The sequence below is a fragment of the Pezoporus flaviventris genome, unplaced genomic scaffold (genome assembly GCF_033815535.1).
Source record: "Pezoporus flaviventris isolate CSIRO_AGI_PZ_B2104156 unplaced genomic scaffold, CSIRO_AGI_Pfla_v1 ptg000015l, whole genome shotgun sequence".
NCBI classification, from domain to species: domain Eukaryota; kingdom Metazoa; phylum Chordata; class Aves; order Psittaciformes; family Psittacidae; genus Pezoporus; species Pezoporus flaviventris.
In genome coordinates this window covers 16,198,802-16,221,890 of record NW_026892563.1, presented here as the reverse complement: position 1 = coordinate 16,221,890, position 23,089 = coordinate 16,198,802, and the positions used below count along the sequence as shown (strand labels likewise).

General features: G+C 36.9%; 1 protein-coding gene across 3 annotated transcripts in view; it reads right to left on the bottom strand.

Annotated features, from left to right (window-relative positions):
- HLCS (holocarboxylase synthetase) overlaps positions 1 to 23,089 on the bottom strand; it is a 119,174-nt gene that overhangs the window by 7,670 nt on the left and 88,415 nt on the right. For all 3 annotated transcript variants that reach the window (XM_061453572.1, XM_061453574.1, XM_061453573.1), the window contains exons 7-8: positions 1,537 to 1,604; positions 392 to 552 (exon numbers count right to left, since the gene is read on the bottom strand). In XM_061453572.1, coding sequence (XP_061309556.1) covers positions 392 to 552; positions 1,537 to 1,604 — 229 coding nt within the window. The remainder of the gene's footprint in view (positions 1 to 391; positions 553 to 1,536; positions 1,605 to 23,089) is intronic.

Below are 23,089 nucleotides of genomic sequence, written 5' to 3'. Positions count from 1 at the left end.
AAAAAAAAAGAAAAGGATTTGTCAGTTTTATCCATTTTCCCCTTCTCCTTCTTCCCAAACTCCTTCAAAATCAAAACAAATTAACTCAATTGTTCAACAAACAACACTGACATTTTCTTTACTGCGGAAGACTGAGTCTTAAGTTTCATAAGACTGAGTGAAATGAGTGCAGTATACTTAATCAGCTCAGTAAAAGACAGTATTCATCATATATATACTAGATTTCCTAAAACACATAAATAATCAAGCATGTATGAAGGCTAAGTTTACCACTATATTAGTGCTGAAAAACGATATTATGCATTCAGTCATTCTACACATAAGACATGTTTAAAATATGATTTTAATGAAAATGGAAATAGGAATTTTGAGATAAATTAGAATGACATACCTCGTATCCTGGTATTGATCTAACTGACTCTACTACTGCCAAGGACACCAGGTGTTGAATAAAAGAAATTCTCTGGCCCAGGTTGGAATGTAGAGGAATGGTGATATGCAAAGTGGATAGTGCACAGCCCACAGGACTGAGCCAAACATTTCCACCACGACCTGGGAAGGGAGAGGAAAAAAATCAACTTCAACTCAAAAAAAAAATATTTATAAAAAAGGTCACTGTGTTAATCGCTGTGTAGACAACCAGAAAAGTGACAGACTTAATAGTATCCATCCAAGAACCTAGCAAAAGTCCTGTAATGGGGTTTCAAAACTAATGTTTAAAGAAAAATGGTTAACATGCAAACCTTCCTCCTCAAAAAAACAGCAGGTTGTTTAATGTGTATGCTGCTACTCAAATTCCTAGAATGTCCCAAATGACTGGCTTCCTGGATTTTCCTGGTATCTTGCAACATACACATTTCAAAAAATCTTGCTTTGTTATCTGCAGAAGTGTTTGTGAAGATGCTCTATGTGTAGCTAGAAATCTGTCTATAGTGTGAATCAACTTGACCCAAGCTAGTACCAAAAGCCAGGTAAACACCTTCATGTAGCTCTATGCTCCAAAGAGCTTGTTAGGCTGGATGCTGGTTCATCTAATAAAATAAGTATTGCTTCTAAATCAGTGTGAGAACCCTCCTGGGAAAGGGACAGAACTTGTGAAAGACTGTAAAAGCCCACATGACAGTTCAGGCAAATCCTGCAGACTCCAGGAGCCTCTACCTCAGAGCAAGTCAAGACCCAGTCTTGCTCCAGTTAAGCCAAAAAGGAGTTCTGATTTGGAAGCCTGACTTGTATTACACTAAATGTAGTGACAGCAGTTTCCATGACTGGGGAGACTTTTTTGGCAGAAACTTGAAGACCATTAAATCATTTCTGCAAAAGCCACCAAACATCCTGAAAATGTTTACTTTGGTCTCTACTAACTTACATTTTGAGTCTGAACCCACAGTTCAAGTGGGAAGAGAAGAGGACAACATTATCCTGTAGTTTATATTGTCAAAAATACTCACAATGTATCTTTAAGACTTGGTGACATTAAAATGTCATATCTTATATATTTAATACACATTTATTAGCACTAGAAGGAAACTTACTTACCTTTCCCTTGTGTTTGGCGAACAGCAATAGCTATTAAACCCATCTCTTCAGGCAACTCGAACATTAACCTGCCAATTAGGAAAGAAAAAAGCCCCATGCTTATCAGCTGAAACACTAAGCTACATTCATGAAAATCTAGGCTTAAATATCAGGTAATATTTTATGTTAACACTGCACTACCATTTATCCATTTTCAGTTAGCATTTATTCTTGACCAAAAAGCATTAGAATATTAAAAAAAGATTAACTGAACAATGATAATGTAAAACACTACTATATCTATTACGTTGGAAAAAGTTATAGCCATAGGTTATTTAAGGTGCTTTCTGATAACATACGTTTTGTATTTCTTTACATTTTCTTGAAGTGCTTATTTTTTGCGCGTCACCATCTTCAGTAAGTGACAACTAGCAATTCTAGACATTTGTTTCTACTTACAGCAAATTTTTGTTCATACTACAGAATATAAGAGCAGCAGTTTCTGATTATTTAGAAAACCAATATGGTGGCAATAAAGCAGTTTAAAAGATACACTATCCCCTGAGAACTAATTATGATTTAACTACAGTAAATAAATCTACACCTTCTGAGAACTCTAGAGAACACTGGCTTATTTTAGGCTTGTGTTCTGCTTTTAAAATAGTTTCACTTGAAAGAATACTAACTTTCCTCTGGGGATAAGTAGAAAGTGCACTTTAACACCACCAAATGAGTCAATGCTAGACTTGAAAAAAAAGAAGAAAAAAAATCTACTGTGAGAACTTCATTCAAGCCACTTTAAAACAGATTTGAACCATACTGAGATCCTCTTCCACTTTCAGGAAGAGTTATTTAAGAGATAAAACATATTCAAGATGTTGCTAGCAACATAAACCCAGAAAGTGATGCATAGCCTAAAAGTCTGCTTCTAACATGGCACAAATACGACATTGTTCATTCATATAAAAGCAATCTTGTCTTGCAGATAAGTGCAGTCCAAGTCTGCAAAGAGTTCAAAATTATTTCCTCTGAATTTCAGATACGTATGAAAGGTGTTTCAAGTTCTACAATCAAGCAAGTAACCCTAGGCAGCAAGGACCAGCTGCAAGCGGAAGTGTCCCCCTGCTGCCCACAGGCACACATCTATATGCAAGCTACAGACTAAGTAACTATCCACCTCTAAGCTTCCTGGGTCAAAAACCAGGGCGTCTTGGGACTGTATTAGTAGCAAAATGTAAGAAGGATCCTTAAGGTTTCATAATATCTTTTAAAAGGCTGACTTGTTTTCATGAGGATCAGAACGGGAGGTTATTGGAGGAGCCAAGCAAATTCTGGACCACAAATGCCTTTGCTAATTAGAAATAATTGAACCTAAACTGGCAGAAGCTGTCACAGACTCCACAACGTTTTCCCACACTACTACTCCTCAATCAGCGAGATGTTGTCAAAGAGCAACAGTCAGATCTCTTTGCCAGTCCCCTTCCAGTTAACGTGAAATACAGCTCAATAAGTCTTTCCTTTGGACCCTACAGATTACACACTGATACCAGGCTCACCTATCTACCTCCAACCTTTAACATTAAAAATATACCTCCTCCTATGCTGCCACCTGACGAAAATCCTCCGCAGCTCATGAGGCTTCAGCCCTGTCTTCTGGGAACAGTGTGATTTCAGTTACAACACCAAGTTCTTGGTTTTGTAACAAGAAAATCTAATTTAAATTTGGAAGTACAGTTAGAAAGAGATTACACTGGTTTCTGTTACTTCTCCATTTACAGATATGTTTTTTAATAGGTTAAAAAAAAAAAAAGTCATGTGCTGCCATGATGGGATGAAAGCAATCACAGCAGGAAAAAGAAGTTAATTATGAATCCAAAACTCAGGCTTGTAGAACAAAGAGATATGATTAACAGAACATATGAATGTAACTATTAGAGGCTTGGCAGCAGGTAACAACATATTAAATGCAGAGACTTTTAAGGGCCAGGAAGAAATTCTTTAATGGACACAACATGGGGAAGTAAATATCCAGACTGATACAGTAAGAGACACATAGATTTATTTTTACTGCTTCCTGAGATTGTGCTGGAATTACCATGAAGACTATGATGATAAAAACCCTCACACAACTGCCCCCCCTCCAACCTCCCAACTTCAGAGCTTTGTAAATTGTGTGTGCTTGTTAGTTTTTTTTTCTGGGAGAAACAACTCGGATTTCCCTTACCAGAAAGAGTAACTGTACGTGCACTTTTTTATATATCGACTTCCCTTCTTTGCTTTCAACTTAATCAGCTGCAGATTTAACAATTTAATTTTTCTGCAGAGTGACTTAATCATAGTGCTCACCACATTTCCCCCACAAAATTTTTTCCTTCAAGAAATTCTCTGTTCTTTTTTGGGCTCTTTAACTAACTTGCTGTACGTATAAGTCAAAAGACCACACTAGATACGAGAGTAAGGGAACATGAAACGTCCCAAGACAAATTTACACATCAGGAAGAATATCAGATGGCATCTACATGACTGTAGAAGATGACAACAGAATTTCATGCAGTTTTATAAAAAAAAAAATAAATTTCTGCTTTGAACATTTCTGTGGTATTTTCCAAAACGTGAGCAAGGCATTTGTGGTATTCATGAATATTAAAGCAGCCAAAATACTGAGAGAGATTCTTGCACAGTTTTTCATACAAATGTCCTTCCTCTGCCCTGTAGTGCATACTATGAATGCTGTCAAGAGTAATAAACAATACTTAATTGTTTTATAGAAATTTCAAGTCTAAGGAGGACTCTGTCTTCATGGCTAGTCACCACAATGACTTTTCTTCCTACATGAACGTAAAATAGGAATTGAAACCACAAAAACTATGCTTGAATAATATTAAAGGCCTGACAACTATAAATTTCACTGATTTTGTGGGTTTAAGACTGAAACTCTCATTAATGCATCCTGCTGTGTTACAGTATTGCAGAGGTATTACAACAGGCAGCATTGCATTCCAGATGTTAAAATACCTGGGCACAAGAGAGTAAGTTATTAACAGATTCATCCCTTTACTTCAAGTTCCTCATCTGAAAATCTCACTCTGAAATAGCTTGTTTATAGAGTATTATAAAAGCAACATAAAAAAGCCCTTAGAATTTTTAGTCAAATGGTAAGAAATACGCCTTTTGACCAGTTTCTTGTATTATTTTGAACAAAAAGGTGCCCTGAACACTTGCTTTACCACTTTATATCTACTGTTTCTGTCCATTATGTCCAATTTCAAAACAAGCAGTTTGCCTACTATTTCTCCTAAACTCTCTTCCATTCTCCTTCATCTCCTTTTCATACCCCTCAACTACATGATGCTATGTCTTGATTCCAAGCTCTGTGTGCTGAATGACCTCCCAGAGGGCGTGCTGGCCAAGCAGAATAGGTAGCTAAGAACTCCTTGCTAGCAGCACTGATCTGTGTCTCTCTCTCCTACTTGGTAGCCTGTATTCATAAGAACACAAATACCTAAAGGAGCTCAAAGATACTGAAGTCTTCTGTAAAACGGGCAGTAGACTCACTGAGAGCTGGGGGCTATGATCAGAGGAGAAGCCACCAAGAATGACATCACGGTGGGAGTCTGTAACATTCCACTTAATCAGAAGTGGAAGTAGTCGTTTTGGACAACTGCAGAGGACATCTGCAGATCACAGATGCTGATTCCTAAGGAGAGACTCCCATGTCCCAATATCTGCTAAAGGGCAAAAGAAGTGGGATGCAAACAATCCAGCTGACTTGTGGAGGATGCTAAGGACAAGCTCTTAACACAAATATCAGATAATCAGTTTGAGTGATCAACTTGATCTGCTACAAATAAGGGAGAGCTGACTGGGGAGGCAATATTCTGTGACAGCTTTGGCCGTACCAACTGTGAACAAATTCCGTTCCGGATCTTGAGAAGAATGAAAAAGGCAAGTAACACAGTGCAAACCCTGGATTTTGCAAGAGCAGAATTCAGTTTATTCAGGGACCTGATAGATGGCATCTTATGTGAGGCAGCTCTGAAGGACAAGCGAGCTGAACAGACCTCATCTTTAAGGACAGTCTCCCACAGACAAGATAGCAGTCCATCACAATACCGAGGAAAATAAGCAGATGAACAAGGACTTTGGTTTGGCTAAAAAGGGAATTCATGACTGTAGAACAAATGTTCAAAAGAGATGGAAGCAAGGAGAAATGCTACCAAAAAAGCAACAAAAAAAGCAACACAAACATTGTCCAGGCAAGCAAGGCTGATGGCACACCAATGCTGTCTTCTATCATTGTGGTCATGGAGATCAGAGTTAAGTCCCAGATGAATGGAGAAGGGCAAATGTTTCAACCATGTTCTAGACAATCTTTCACAACACCCTTGTATCCAAGTTTGGCCACTGTGGTCTAGATGAATGCAGTACCAAATCAGTAAAAATGTGACTGGATTCTGTGCTTGAAAATTAATGGTTTGTAATCTACCCGTAGGCTGGATACAACTGCAGTTCCTCTGGAATTTATCCTGAGACCTATCTATTACTATCTTAATTTCTCTGCCAATGACCTGTAGGAGGAGATGGAATGCATGTTAATTGATTTCATGAGTAACAGTGAACTATGAGGATAACTATGCATTGGAATAGGGTACCTGGAGAGGCTGTAAGGCATTTCTGTCCCTGTAATTTTTCAAGATTTGAGTTGAAAAAGCCCTGAGCAAGCTGGTCTGAATACATTGCTAATCCTGCTTGAAAGGAGAAGCTTGGACTACAGACGTTGGGGTATACCTTCCAATCTGAGTGATTCTTTGACTCCAGGAAATTTAAGAAACTTGGAATTTTTGGTGTTCCTAGCTGTCCTGTAAGTTCGGTTGAGATCAGTCAGAAACTAGCCATGAGCTACTAACTACTAAATTAGCAATTTAGCTCAAAGGTTGCTCACTGGAATCCCATTCTCTATCCCAAGTAAGATCCTAGGCTAAAGTAATTTTCATACTCTTGTATGGACTAAATATTTAATTTTATCCATCTTCTACTTTCCATTCATTCAATTTTATACACGACCAGTTGCAACATGCAAGTTTGACTCCCACAGCTGAGACATGTAGAACAACACCTAAACTGTTAATCCTACTGAGGCTTATTTAAATTGTAGGAATCTTACTGCTCTGCACTGTTATAACTTTGCCTATATCCAGCAGGCAAAATATGTGCCAGAATACGCTATTACATGAATGTGCTCTTCTGTTCTATTACAAAAATTCATAGCTTCTTTCACTTTATAGTGGGTTTCCTTATAGCAATGTTAGTACAGAAAGGACCATTTAGTGTCAAATTCTGTCAGAATTCCTTAGATATATTAGAGTCCTATATCAGGGAGAAGAAGGATGAAGGATGTTCTGGTTTCACCTGTAATTTTTTTTCATTCCTAGTAGCTGGTGCAGCGCTGTGTTTTGGCTTCAGTCTGAAAACACTGTTGATAACACACCGATGTTTTAGTTGTTGCTGTGTAGCACTTATCCTGATCAAGAACTTTTCAGTCTCTCATGCTCTGCTAGTGAGGAGGGGCACAAGAAGTTGTGATCGAGAAGAGACAGGACACCTGACCCAAACTAGCCAAAGGGGTATTCCATACCACAGCACATCATCCCCAGTATATAAACTGGGTGGAGTTAGCCAGAAGGGCAGACTGTTACTCAGGTCGGGCTGGGTATTTGTCAGTGTGTGGTGAGTAATTGCATTGTGCATCATTTGGGTTTATTGGTTTTTCCTTTCCCCTTTTAGTTTTATGTTCTCTCCCCTTGCTATTTCCCTTATCATTATTATTATTATATTGTAATTCAGTTATTAAACTGTTATCTCAACCCATGCAGTTTACATTTTTTTGATTCTCCTCCCTATCCCAACCAGAGGTGGGGGGGAAAGGGAGAAGTGAGCAAGCGGCTGTGTGGTGCCGAGTTACCAGCTGGGCTTAAATCATGACAAAGTGCTACAGTGTCCCAGACCTGTGGAAAACTAACAAAGTTCTGGAACTCTGGATTTCTAGTTTCTTGTACCTTGCTTCAATAAATACTACAAAAAGATTGTCCTATACCAGTCATGACATTTTCAGCGAGGAATAATCTACTGATAATAGGAATAACATAGGTAGCAACTTACATATACTTCCATTAGTTGGTTAGTCTTTGAGAGCAGTGCACTAAGAACAGTATTGCTTCAACTGAACTGCAATACATAGGAAGACTGTAAGCACAGCAAAGCCATAGCAGTTACTTTTCAGCTTGATCAATGCTGTAATCTGGCTCAACATAAATGAACATTGCTGTTGGCAAAAGGGAAGCAACAGTAAAAGAGGCCAGAGGATAGAAGGGAAGACTAAACCACCTCTTTCTTACCACCCACGTACTTGATTTAAATTGCTGTATTATGGCCTCAGAATAGTGCATGCTTTGCTTGTCAATTGCTTTGAGAATCTGGCATGTTGAACAGACAGGGTAAAACTCTACCATTAAATGCTCATTTTTAATGCTCACTGCATTTTTCAGCTGGTAATTTTCTTGTCTTTCTATTTTTATACCAGGTATTTTATAATTAGTCCTTTGTATATGTTTATAGGCTTTTCCTCTTAAGAAAAAAAAAAAGAAAAAGAGAATTTTAAAACACAGTACCATACAGCCAAAGGTGTCAGGAAACATACCCAAATAAGAAAGGACTCCAAAAAATTGGTTTGCCAACAAAATGCCAGTAAAATTTGAAACCTGGGTTCAGACACACTGGTAATGTTCCAAAACTGAAAACTTAAAGAACTTCTTTATTCAGTAAATCGCCTTCTCTGTGAATATCATCAAGACCACAAACTTATAGTAAAAGAGGGAGTTTCCAAGGGAGATGTGAGGAGAGTTTAGAAGTTTAAGTTGTTTCAATTTTTTTAATTTGAAAAGCAAAAACCTCTACTGTTTTGAACAATTTATTTATTTTTTTTCCTATAGTAAGCAATCTTTTAAATTCATTGCCTTTATTTGAAAAGGCTACCTGAAGCATACTGAAAAGTTAACATAGGACAAATGGAAATAAAAAAGATTTCATTAAAAAGTAAACTCCAATGCCAAGATTTAAGAAGCAGAATGGTTACTGGAATGCAGTGAAACATATTTATCAAAACATGTTAGAATAGAATCTTTGGAGTGGAATAAAAAGATAAAGCATATTGATCAAAACCAGATCTAACCACTTTTGTCCAAAGCAAGGCACAATACAGATGTTATAAAAATTTTAAAACAGAGATCAATGCAGCCTGTAGTGATGTCGCTTTTAACAGCAATTTCATCACACTTCATTAGATACACAAACTTGGGAAGTGGGCCTGTGTGAAACTCATGAGGTTCAAGAAAGCCAAGTGTAAGGTTCTGCACCTAGGCTGGGGCAAACCCCAGTATTGATACAGGCTGGTAGATGACAGGATTGAGAGCAGTCCTGTGAATAAGGACTTGGGGGTACTAGTGGATGAAAAGCTGGATGTGAGCTGGCAGTGTGCTCTCACAGCCCAGAAAGCCAACTGTATCATGGGCTACATCAAAAGAAATGTGACCAGCAGGCCAAGTAAGGTGATTTTACTCCTCTACTCCACCCTTGTGAGACTCGGAGTACTGCCTTCAGCTCTGGGGCGCCCAACATAAGAAGGATGTGGATCTGTTGGAGCAGGTCCGCAGAAGAGCCACAAAAATGACATGAAGGACGTAACACCTCTCCTGTGGGGACAGGCTGAGAGAGTTGGGATTGTTCAGCTTGGAGAAGAGAAGGCTCAGGTGAGACCTTATAGCAGCCTTCCAGTACTTAAAGGAGGTTATAAGAAAGATGGGAACAAACTTTTTAGAGGGGTCTGTTGCAATAGGACAAGAAGTAAGGTTTTGAACTAAAAGAGAGTAGATTTAGACTAGTTATAAGGAAGACATGTTTTGCAACAAGGATGGTAAAGCATTGGATCAGGTTGCTCAGACATCTGTTGCTCAGAACATCCCTGGAAATGTTCAAGGCCAGGATGGATGGGGCTCTTGAGCAACCGGATCTAGTTGAAGATGTCCCTCCTTGTTGCAGGAGAGGGTGGACTAGATGATCTTCAGAGCTCCCCCCAAACTCAAACCATAAAACTAAAAAGGGAAAGGAAAACCCAATAAACATAAGTGATGCACAATGCAATTGCTTACCACCTGCTCACCAGTACCCAGCCCAACTCAAGAAGCAGTCTGCCATTCCAGGTGACTCCCCCCAGTTTATATACTGGCCATGATGTGCAGTGGTATGGAATATCCCTTTGGCTAGTTTGGGTCAGGTGTCCTGTCTCTGCTCCCTCCCAGCTTCTTGTGTCCCTCCTCACTGGTAGAGCATGAGACTGAAAAGTACTACTGAAAGTTTCATCAAAACCAGTCATACTTAAAATCACAAATAATTTATAGGTAAGAGAATACTGTAAAATCCTTTGAATTTTCTTCTCTGATTTGCTTTTCTTTCATTTTATCCCTGCAACATATATTGTGCTCAAAATTTAGGATGCAGTACAGTTTTAGCTTTCCTAATCCACTGCTAACTGAAAAATATTTTTTCTCCTCTTTTTAATGGTACACTCCATAGTTTTCCTACACTAAAAAAAAGAGGTAGCATATTTTTCCATTGTTTGATTTCTTGTGGTCTATAGATTAGATTTTACCTTTGAGGGACCTCTTGGTTTGTTAAACATTCTTTCTGTAAAATATTTTTAATGTGAGAAAGAATTAGCTAAAATTTCATGCAAATTTCTTCATTACCACTGGTGGCCAAAATCATCTAAGTCTCAATTTAAAAATGTTCATTTGCCTTTCCACTGTGTAGTTTAAACACACACACACAGAGGACTTCTTGTAAGTTCTGAACACTTGTTCGTTTTCTTATTTTTATGACATGGGTTCACTGTACCATATATGTTATGAGCGTCATCATGAAGATGGCAATTTGACACGTTACTCGTCATTAATTACAACTGCATAATTTTGCCCAGGTGTTACAACTATTATAAATCAATGCTGGGTTCACAGACTGGCAGGTAAAGTACAATTCTTTTACTTGCATGCCTTTTTTTCCAGTAAGCACTGCGAAATACAAAATCTTTGAAGAAAATATTACTAACATGTTTTTGCTGTGCAAAAGCAACCAAAAGCACTGTATTCTTTCTATATCAGTATGCCCAGAATTTAATTGCAAAACTCCCACAGACAAAATGTCAGTATTTTTCTCCTTTACCATTAAAAAAACTAGATGTGTTGCACCTAGAAATTTCTTAAGTATGATGTAAGAGATTAATACAAAATGATAAATTCAATGCAAGCCGGGGAAAAAAAGGTATTTTTTTTCTTAAAGAAAAAATGTTCCAGTGAGAGACATTTTGAAAAGAAGTTCTTGCAAAGTGGAAGTTTAGCTCTACTGTTTTAGTTATTGTTTGAAATACACTGTTTAGCAAATGAAGTTTAGAATATTATGTTTAAAAAAGCATTATAAGACCCAATCAGATGTTTTTCTTATACACATTTTTTTTTCATAGAAAATATAGATTCAGAAAAGCCACTATTCTCTAAGAGAAGGAGGAATTAATTTGCCTGATAAAAAGGCATTTTTCCTTTAAAATACTTAACGCTTTATGGGGGCATTTTCAGCCTAGTCAAAAGTACAAGTTGCTTCAACTGTATGGAAATACTAAAGTTGTGAATGATTTAAGCCTTGAAACACGTCTACCCATGGCAACATTACCAGGCTTCCATATGCCTCAGTTTCCCCCTGAAGTGTCAGGTTTTACTAAGTAGCTACATTTACCATCCTATTTGGTGTTCCTCTTTGTTAAGCTATGCAATGCTCCACAGGGAAGGCACTTTTGGATGAGGAGTCTGGCTACCAGCCAGAGCAGCAACATGGGCTATCCTAACTAGAACCTTCATAAGGGATAAAAGATATATGCACTTCAAATTCATTGTTGAGCTGACTTGAAATGAAGCATTGAGCTGGGTTATAAATCCTGAACATTACACTTCAACATCCCTAAATAGAATATCCCAGCAATTGCTTGTTCTCTGTGTGAAGAAAGAACTCACGACATTGTTTTTTTCTCTGATTCCAAGTTGCAGATCATGTTAAAGATAGTAATTCAGAAAAATTATTGCCTTTTTTTTTATGGTGAATGAAAAAAGGCAATAAACACAATAGTTGAACTCAGTTGGCTCTATATTCATGTGTCTAATGATTAACACACAAAAATGCTCTCATCAAGTACCAGAGTCTTATACTAGCTCTTCCCTCACAGTGCCAACAGAAACCACAAGATTTCTAAATTCAGTATTAAAGCATACAGCACTTTTCTCATGCAAGAGCCAACATCCAAAACCATATAAATAAAGAACAGAAAAGTTCTGTTGTTAAATATTTTTAAAACCCCTACTATTACACTGTGCCAACTTGAAGGCAGACTCCAATAGTCAATTTCATGGGTGATTAAGAATGAATTTCAAAATAAGGAAGTTACTTTATGCTGGCCACAGTATCCTCTGTAGACTTCAGAAACAGTCATCATAACGTAGATTTTAACCACAGACTCAAAACAAATGTAGCTGATATTCATGTCCTGAAACAGTGGATTCTCTTTGTCAGGGTGGGCAGGAAAAAACCCGAGGATCGCCATGTAGCCTTTTTACTTTATATTCTTCAAATGCAAGAAAAGCAGTAACTTCCTGCTTCTGTAAAGTTCACAGGAACTTTAAGACAATAGAATATGTATAAATACCTTACCATGAGAAGTGGATGGATGGGTAAAGCACTGAGCTGAAAAGAGACAACATTCAAGTGGGGAGGACAGCACAACCATCCTGAATCATGTATCTGGATCATGCCTACTTGCTTAAGCAGTAGTTTGTAGAAGCCATATAGGTCCCCAGGTAAATCTATACTTGGATCTTGGTATCTTGCCACTTTCCTGAGCAATGGCATTTACACATATTGGACAATGAAGTCTGAATATACCAAATATTGCCAAAGAAAAAATGCCTTTCGTTCTGGCATTACCTTAGTAACCTCAGGGATCACTTGCCAACAAATGTGACATGTCCAATTCTAACTGTATATCACTATAAACGGCATTTCAACTTTCTTGTATGAAAAACAAAGAAAACTGACAGCTCATCCCCTGTCATTTCTTGCTCTCCCCCATCTCTGTTTCAGCGTTACTCTGTTACAGTATCTCAACAGCCAGAATCTGGTCACAAGTCCTGCTGTCCATTACTAGCTCTCAGGGGATGTGCTTGACGACATGCCATTCTTGCATTTGCTCGCCAGATAGGTAATCAGTACTCATAAAGTAATAGTTGAAATATGTCATAAATAATTTCTGAACCTCCTGACAGACCTCTGGGTCCTCCTTCAGCTGTGTGTGTGTGGGTTCTTTAGCTGTAAAGTGAAAGCAAAATACAGGCGTAGAAAAGAAACTTTCTCATTCAGCTTTACTGATGCATTTCTACAAAACAGGTGTTCAGTAGACCCTGCAACTTGAATTGAGTTGTACTAAAGCTTAGTCAGATGTGAGGCTTCAGTAGAGGTGTTCTGGCTAGTAGGTGAATGAGCAAAACCACTCTATTGCATGCAACAGAAGCAAGCATCAAAGAAAAGGAGGAAGACTTGGAGGATTAGTTATACGCTACTATGACTCTTAGCAGTACTTAACACTACTCAAGCTGAAATTGTGTGCAGACACGGTGGTATTTTATTTTAAACAAAACTGTGAGGTCTTATGCAAGGTTAGGGTGCTCTGCAGTAAATTCCTTTGGCTCTGGACATGGAGAAAAATCAGCTGGGAAGAATGTCTTAAATGGAAAACATCAGCACACATACATATATGGTACTATGCAAAACCACTCAGAAATAGTCAGAAATTAATAAAATAAATAAACATGTAGAATGAAAAAGATCAGTAGTTTACACATTTATGCAAAGTAAAAATCCAGCCCATCAGCAGAAAGCTAGCTCCTTGTACCCAGATTTATAATCATATCAAAATGAGCCACAGCTGCACAGAAGTAAACTGAAACCCTACTCTAACAACAGGCCAACGCTGACAGCTACAGTGTAAATCTAAGATACAATTTTACACCACAGTCACAGAGGATTGGAAGTAACCTCAAGTGCTATCTAAGTCTTTATTCCTTCCTTTTCCATGTTTGGTAGAACTCTCTCCACACTATTCAAAAAAACTCACAATGATGGAGAAGCAACAGCTTGTTCAAACAAACTACCTTTCTTCAGCAATTTTAAAGAAAAAAAATACTACATCTGCATTTTTGCATTAAAATGTTGCCCCACATCCACTGAAAAGGGAGAAATGCTTATTTATTTTCTCCATGTAAGGAACTAATGACTTGATTAAAGGATTCTTTATATCAGTCTTGTATTCCTCTGATGAAAGAAACATAGCTCTTTTATATCCCACTCTCCCCATCTAAGGAGTCATATTTCCTAAATTCTGAACCAATTTCTCTGCTTTGTACTCCGCTCAGCAAATCCACACCTTTTGAAGAACGATGCTGAAAACGACCAATAACTCCAGCTAAGCACTCCCAGCATTGAGTAGAACTGGAAGGATTACTCTGTACATTTTACATGTAGCACATTTTTAAGCACTTTTATATGAACGTCAGTCTCAGTCCTCATCTCCTTTGTTACAACAGCAAATTTGTTTTTTAACCTACATTCAATTGCTGACTCAAACTTCCAGAACCTCCCTTGAAAACTGATACCCAACCACCCTATCTTCATTTAATGATTTGCATTTGGTTATTACTCTATGCCACACTTACCCATAAATAGCTGTATCCTAAAACAAGATCCAGTGGGTCATAACCTGCTTTAGAGTTGGAAACTCATTGGTAATGTACACTCAACATGGGTCTTAGTTTTAAGAAGTGTGTTTAAACACTTCAGCTGTGATACTAAGGATTTAAGCATCTAAAAGGAGAAAGATCACTGAAGAAAACATTATCACCTTTCACTTTCTCCACTGATAGAATTTTAACAAGAAACTCTTCACAGAATTAATAAAGTTTCAGTTGTAAATGTTATGTGTTTGCAGTTGTCTGTCTCCACCTTTCACAATGTATTTACTGTTGAATATAACTGAGAAAGAATAAGGTGAGGAAATATTTTTCCTTTCAGCTGGTTTTCTTTTATTTTTAAAAAAAAAAAAAAAAAAAGACTTTTTCAACAAGTACTCCACAAATAATTTTGACTTTTCAACCATGGACATAAGACTAACATAACAGAATACTGTATTCCTATCCATCCAGGATAAACCTGCAAAATTCATCTTTGTATCGGCCTTGTATTCTTCTGTAGGACAATTTCTCTATTGCAGCAAATATGAGCTTCTTGCTTTTGAGACCCTTTTCACTATAATTATATCTAACATCCCATAGTCATCCTGTCCCTGTAGGTCTTTTTCTCATTCACAATTTGCAAGCTCTGGGTCAGGAACCATCATTTTATGTTTGCGTAACTTTTAGCCTCTGAGCCTTCACTTGGGTGGCTCGAATGATTCAACAAACAAAATTCAAATGGAGCCAGAATTTACATACTGTAGGTTGACAAGGTCAAGTACAGATAAAACACAAGACTTACTTAGACAGCAGTGGCACATCTTTTATCTTACCAGACCATCCATGACAGGGAACTGATTCTTTCTCACATACAACATTCACACTAGTATTAGCAGAACAAAGAACTGACTTTTGAAACAGAAAATGAATTGACTATCACCCAATATATGGGTTATTATCATGAGCATATTTGGATCATAAACACACAGATTGTCTGGAATTGTAGGGATATTTCTCTTGTAGAGAGAGTAAACTGTTTCAGGTATTGAGTTGCAGAAGTGTTACACTAATTCCACGGCTATACATCAGAATGCAAGCAGAGCCTGAAGTTTACTAACAGGCAAGATATATGCTAAATGCTCAGCATGGGCAGAGCACTTTTACACATCAGATACTGCTATGCAGTAAGAAATGGAACATTCATTCCAAAATCAGATGCAGACATGATCAAAAAGACCTCTGTCAATGTGCAGGGCAGAACCTAATTCTCTGATGGAGTTTTTTGTTGTACAGATCCTGAAAGCTGAGACATGCAGCAATGCAAGCCAAAGACGACAAAAGGGGTGTAACTCTCAATTTGAAATCAGGAGGCACATATTTACAGTGTGACACTACCTGGAAATTCTCAGTGGTTTAGCAACAACAGAAGATGAAAAGACTATTTTTAATGTACCAAAACCTTCGCATCTAATGCAGCAACTGAAGGTTGGGCTATCCATTTTAAAAAGCTACTATAAAAACTGTTAATAGTAAAAAAATTCTTCTCTCAAGTTACATATTTCAAGCAATAAAACTTTTATTAGCTATTCTAATATCAGATAAAGTGGCTTCCAAAAATCACTAAACACAGCATCAAGTTCTCAATTTTAAATGCTTTTTTAAAATCTGTCAAGAAAATTTCCTGGAAGTTAAGATAAAATACATCTTTGATTATTTATCACACTCTATCCCTCCTCTGACATAAACATTTATTTATGTTATTGAAGAGTTTCTATAACTTAATTTCCTTGTATTCATTAGCTTTTAGGATACTTCACAAAGAAAAGATGACTGAATTTGAGAAAGAAGACCATAAAATATAGAACATGACAGCAGAAGAATGCTCTATTTTTCTGTCCATTAAGCAAAACTCACTATAATTTAAGCAGCTCTTCTCAGGTGGAACAGACAAGTCCAAACAATGCCTGTAAGATCCTATTAGGTGCACCTAAACATGAAAAATTAACTCATTCTAGCAACTGAAAGAGTTTGCAGTCAAAATTAAGTTACCCCCTCAGTTCCCCTTCTGCTGGCAGTGCACATGCTCATCAGTAAAATCCCATGGGCCTTTTCTAGAGAAATTTTTTTTTACAATCCAGTAAATTGAAAGAATTAATACATAATTACAGATGTGCCTTCCCAAACAATGCAAAGTTATTTGCATGGCTGACTGATATCTCTGAACTGTATGTTGATGGTTTTGGTTGTCTTGCAACTCAGTGAAAACATTATCTGCAAGGCAGTTTGCCATGAGGCCTCATGAAATGCAGCTGTTTGCATGGCTGCCTTTTTCCCAGACGAACTGGGATTAAGTTTCTATTGCCACAAAAGCTCTGCAGTCCTGATGAGCATTTTTCTACCCTAGTGTTAGGGGCGTGTATTGGGCTATCATATGAGGATGGCATGGGCATCACAGAGTTCACTTTAGACATCACTTAATCAGAGAAAATTATACGTACATATTTATGTATATACATACATAATCACAGAAAAGAAACAAGAAGCTGAGTAGGATAAACTCATCAGTATCAGTCTGCACTTGATAAGAAAAACTTTGTCAATCAAAGTGGAGGGGAAATAACACTGACATTTTGATCAAAGTCCCCCTCTTCTAGCAGTTTTGAATATACAAGATTGCATGCAAGGAATGGATTAAACGTTGGTTTCAACCTACTATTATTAGACAAAATCAATTTGATTTGTCTAGACGTCACTACTTGCTATTCAATCCTACCTTGACAGTATGGGATCTTCCCATAAACAATTTTTCATGTATGCCTTTGGAGGATCCAAAGTAAAATCATAATTTTTGTGGTTCTGTTTCCCCATGTTAGTGTGCACTTAATCACTATTTATCTACAGTGTTTCTAAGAGATCTTGGAAAGCTAAATGATAACTATTGGTGAAACATTGCAAAACCCACAGAGGGATGATGGTATAAAAGCACAAAAAGCATAGCAGCAGCGTTTCTGAAAAATGATACAGTTGGTGACTTAGATACATAGGCCACTACTGGTCTACTACTCTGTTACTATTCTGCATGAGTAATGTTATGAAGAGTTTTGTGTGTTTACCAAAGTACCTCATATGAAGCAATTTGAAGGACATGCCTTGTTCAGGTTCTGAATTTCTAACTTTGCAGACAGTGAAGGCTTGTGTGCACTGTTTCCAATCCCATGGGTGACACAGATCAATAACATGTACTTCTAAAAATCAGAGACAACAGCACAACAGTCTAAGATTGAGCTGTAACTATGGTGTTTATCACATACCCCATGGCTGGGGATTAAAGCCCTTAACAAATCAAACAGTGGATGTGCAAATGACTGCAAAATTATTATAGGAAAAGGTTTTATGTAAAACATTTTATTCTCCCATAACCACATGCATCATGTGCCAGAAATATGACATTATTGCATGCATTCAAATATGCTGTGCCTTTGCTTTAGAATACAATGAGTACAGTACTCCTGGAGATGGGGTCTACACAATATCCAGATCTCATATCCATGCAGTAGAGATCCAAGATTGAATACAGTAAAACAACTTAAGCTACACTACACATTAAACGATATACAAGCACAAAAGAAACTATCGACTTTGTCAGGCCTTCCCACCTTTACAAGCATCTTCTCTTTGGTAGCTAATCAAATGTTCAATCATTTTCTTCAAGCTGAAAAAACAGTGAACTTTCATGACACTTCTTCTTTTCTAAAATACACATTTGACACTCATCAAATCAAGTCTGAAAGAATTATTTTGACTTCTTCTGCTTGTAATGACGCAAATGAGATCAAATACATCTGTAACCACCGAAGATATTTCAAATGCATTCCAAGACACACAACCCAGTCCCAATACACTGATGCAAAAAACATGTACAGCCACTGCAAAAAATGCTTAAATCTCACTCCAGCCTGTGAAATTACAGACGAAATTGAACAGAGGTTCATCTCTGTGCAGAGCTGTAAGATGCTTTAGGTCTTGAAGTTTTAATTATTTGTGAATCATGGGCATATTATAGTGCCAGTATTCTTTGAAGTAATCATTGTTAACTTCATTGCAATACACAGAATATTCTGTTTTCATTCTATGAAATACTTTATGCATGGTATTACAGTACAGAAATACAAGATCCCCGGCTAACTGCCAGCTGTGCAATTACTTTCTGCCTATCTAAAATTCCAGTGCAATTGCATTTAGTGATGGCAATGGGCATGATCCATCCTAAATGGTTGCCTGCCTCCACTTCTGCTTAAGGAATATCCTCCTTAATTTTAAAAATATAGGTATCTCACTTTATTTGAGAGAAAAAAATTGAGAAATCTGCACATTCAACACCTTTTTAAAGGTACAAAAACTAAGAAACAAAGCTCAATGGGAAACATCATACTTCTACTCATTGTATGAAATCACCTCAGCAGCAACACACGTCAGCTGTTTGTCAGCAAAGCACAATGTAACCTTCCTTTTCCCAGCAAGGAATTTGGAAAATATTTTTCATCTGAAAACTGCAAGAGAAGTTCAGACTGAAAGTAATTACCCCTCTAAATGATGAAGGAGACTTCATTTTGTCACTTATTATACAGTAAAACTGGTCTCTGTTTCAAAGACACTACAGTTTAAAAACAAGATGAGAAGACAAAACAAAAATAAGATGATGGGCAAAAAAACGGGCAAAGATTAACTTTTTTCTGTAAGACTTTAAGGATAGAAGAGAGTTCTCAAGACCTTGAAAGGAAAAACTGGTCAAAACCTCAACATCAAGTTCAATATGAATAGTCAAAAAATTACTTGCACATTTAGGCTCATGAAATGAACTTTAAAAATATATGTTTTTTCTTTTTCTGATATACTGATTAACCCATACAACATTTACCATAATAAAGAAAACTATACTGCCTCAGGCATTGATATGCTCTTTTTCTTGCTGCCTTCCACTGAATCTAGGCTTCAGTTTGTGGGCTGGACATCTGAAATCCAGTCTTTCAGATGTCCTAATCTAACTTCAATTATAAAACGAGAACAAACAAAGAGCATGTAATTATTATGTAGTTGCATTAGGTTAAAAGTAGGACTTTAAATTTCAAGGTTTACAGATTTTCTTAGTTCAGCAGTAAAACTGCTTATTTTCAGTTCCACCTACATATTCCCATCCTTATCTTTCAGAATTTGAACTTAAAAACCATACAATTAGATAAAATGGCAACTGGTAGGGAAAAACAAATTCCAGAAGATAATAACTGGCACCCTACAAAATAACAAGCTGGCTTAACAAAGAGCACTCATGCTTTTCAGGAAAACAGCAGACATTCCTATCTCAATTCTTACTCAGCACATACACTGTATTCTTCTGAGCTCTACAAAGCTGTCAGAACAATGTACACAATGTATCTTGATCAACATCCATGTACAAAACCATTAACGCAATATCTTCACTGTAAGACTTCCAACATGCTTTTCCTCTATGAAAATTGATGGAGCCTTTTTTTATCATCATACAGAATTATGCGAATGCAAGAGTTCTAACAGCAAGCCACCATTTGTAATAAGACACTTCCTTCAATAGTGATGGCAGACACACAGTTATTTGTTTCTATTTTAAGAGCACAGGCCAGGCACCTGCAAACTGTGCTGAAAAACATACTGAATAACCTGTCCTGGCATGATTCTGATCTACTTAATGTCACAAATCATTACAAGGTAAAAAGAAAAAGCCTTACTCTCCAGGGTCAATCCTACGTACAAAATTAAAAATGAAAGGCTGCATTTATTAACATTTACATAATATTATTTTATAGAAATCATCCTTGCTTTTAGTGACATTGAAGGTCCTGTTTTCAAATGATATATATTAGATTAAAAAGACTACAAAATGCTACATACACTTAAATTCTACTTCATTTATACATCTTCAGTACGAGAAGCCTCTTTGGGCCAGCTTTTTCCCCCCAAAGCAAAGATCTCATAAAAGGGACTTATGACAACAACCTGTCCCTTTTCTTCCTCAAAAGACTCTTTTGTTCATATTATAATTTTATTTCATTCTGAATGTAACCAACTTTTAAAAAAGTTATTTCTGATACACTTAAGACTATTACACATACAGTTATCAGCACTGGTTCTTTTAATCTAAACTACTTATAAAGAAGTTGGATGATCACTGTCCTAAAACTCCAAGGCTCTACGAACACTAAAAAAAAACAAAACAAACCCACCAAAAAAGTGATTCTACAAGTGTAACAAACAGTCCTTTTTATTTCACCTGTGCATAACACTGCTAAATTGTAACACATATTATAGAGTACAGTATATGCATCAATCTCAGGAGTTAATCTAGGAGAGCAATCAAGCAATGCAAGCACAGAAACCTTTTCTTACACAGGTAGAAAACAGCTGTCAGCCAGCTATAGTTTTGTAAGGTAACTATTTTAGCAACAGTGAATATTTATGTGTTCTGAGACTTGATAACATCAAAACAGCAACACCAGAGAAATTACTTAGCTCATCTCAGCCCAGGTACTCATTTTGGCCCTAAATGTTACTGTAAACAGTAACTATTTATACCTTCAAATCAAAGAGTCTTCTCAGCACAAGAGACTTCCCAATCCCCCCCCCCCCCAATTTTTTCTCATTGTGTGTGTGTATGCATATACCCTTATATATGCATATATAGTTATTTCCAAATATAAAAATATAAAGGATGCATGAATTTTGAACTATGTATTAAATAAGAATTCCATATTTTCAGCTCATTCTTCCCATAGAGTAATACATGTCCTTGGTATTAATTGTCTTAAATTCCCATCGTTGTTAAGGCACAAAATATAAAGTTAATTTACTGACATTTCATTTATTAGTTCCTTCACATCCTACTGAGGTTAAATTTTCACTAAAATCGTTCCTATCTTTAAATAAATTGTGCTATCATGTCTTGCAAATATTTTTCTTGTTTTAATAAGTTACTTCAACAATTATCTCAATAACTTAAAATAGAGAATTTTAAGAAATAAAGAAATATTGCTATTCTTTGGGGAAAAAAAAAATAAAATCTCTACACTATTAAGCCTGTTCCTTATAAAACTAAGCTTCAAGTAGTTAGTTTCTTTTAGCTCTGTGGTTCACAGCATCTTCCTGTGATACAACAAATGAAAAGTTTCTGGGATCTATTCTTTACCTATTTAGAATTCCTTGTATATTTCAAACAAAAAGAAAGGTTGAAATGAGTGTAGAACTGAAATGTCTTACACAAAGTTACTGACAACTTTCTGCACACCTATTGAAACAGTAGTTACAGTTTCAGTTTCCTCCATCCCCTGATTTTCCTGTTAATCGCCTACATCTGCAACTTTAATCCCTGCTGAACATTCCCTTAACTATCCAACTCTTGCAACTGACTGAAATTGTACTATTACAGTAGTAAGATACTTTTCAATGTAAGCAGGATAATGAGATCTTTTAATGAAAAAAACCTGACACTCTTTCACTTTAAGATGGGGCCCCAGCTTTTTATTTCCCTTTTTAATTGGTAATGAGCATATAAGCATCTTTATATGTCAATTTTCAGGTTTTGAACACTAAGATGGAAAAGAAGTGAAAGCGTAAAAATGCTGCCTTTTCCTCCTGCAGTATTAACCAAAATCCTGCCACTGGGAGAGGATCATCAACTGAAATAATCAATATAAACCAAAAGATGTGGATCCTTAGGTTCTAGCTCAGGTGTAACTTCATTTGTTTGTTTGCTTGGCTTATTTGTTTGCTTGCCTGTTTTATTTGTTTTTATTTAAACTACTGATCACCATTGAAAAGGGCAAACAAGCAGTTTCATTGCTTCAAGTGGCAAGTTTTCTTGAAACTTTACCATTACTGATATTCTGGCATCTGCTGCATTTTGCTTTCAAAAATTTTGTCTGCTTAGTGGACCTCTTTACTTGGAGTTGCTCATACAGCAATAAACTATTTACTTTTAGCTCCTTGTTCATGTGCTATTTATACTCATTCTACAAAATACTTCCCTACATCTGTAGACATCTAGCACTCATAATTTATGTACAATAATTAGTAACTCAAGAATTTGACTTTTAGAGGAATTCATCAGCAAGCACGTTACATCCTGTGCTCTACATTACAGCTGAAGGCCTCCAAGGCAGCCACCCCACTCTCAAAAACTTCCCTCCAATAACTCTGACATGCGTTCTACATCATTAGTTGTTAAGCAAACGTCACAAGATCTGCTGATGAGAACAAAGAATGCATTGCAAAGCATCACTGGCCTCCACTTTTACTTTTAAAGACTAGCAAATCTTCCATGAAATACCCAGAGTCCAAGGCAATCCCTCCCAGATCAGAATCAAGCCACAGAAAGTCTATGAACTTTCATATTTGTCAGTACTAGGATGAAAAATATTTTTCCCTCAAAAATCACAGAGCATTCTACACAGAAGAAGAAATCGCTGCATCTCTCAAAAAATAAAACTTCCTTGTAATGCTGACAGCTTTCCAGAACAGATCACGCCTTGCCTTCTTTGCCTCTAGGAACCAAGTACATGTTTAAAAAATCCCAATGTTTGGGATCAGTTCTTGGGTGCTTTTCAGGCTGGCAGTGCATCAGGAAGGAACATGACCTCCTCCGCTCTGTGGCAGGTTAAGCAGTCTGA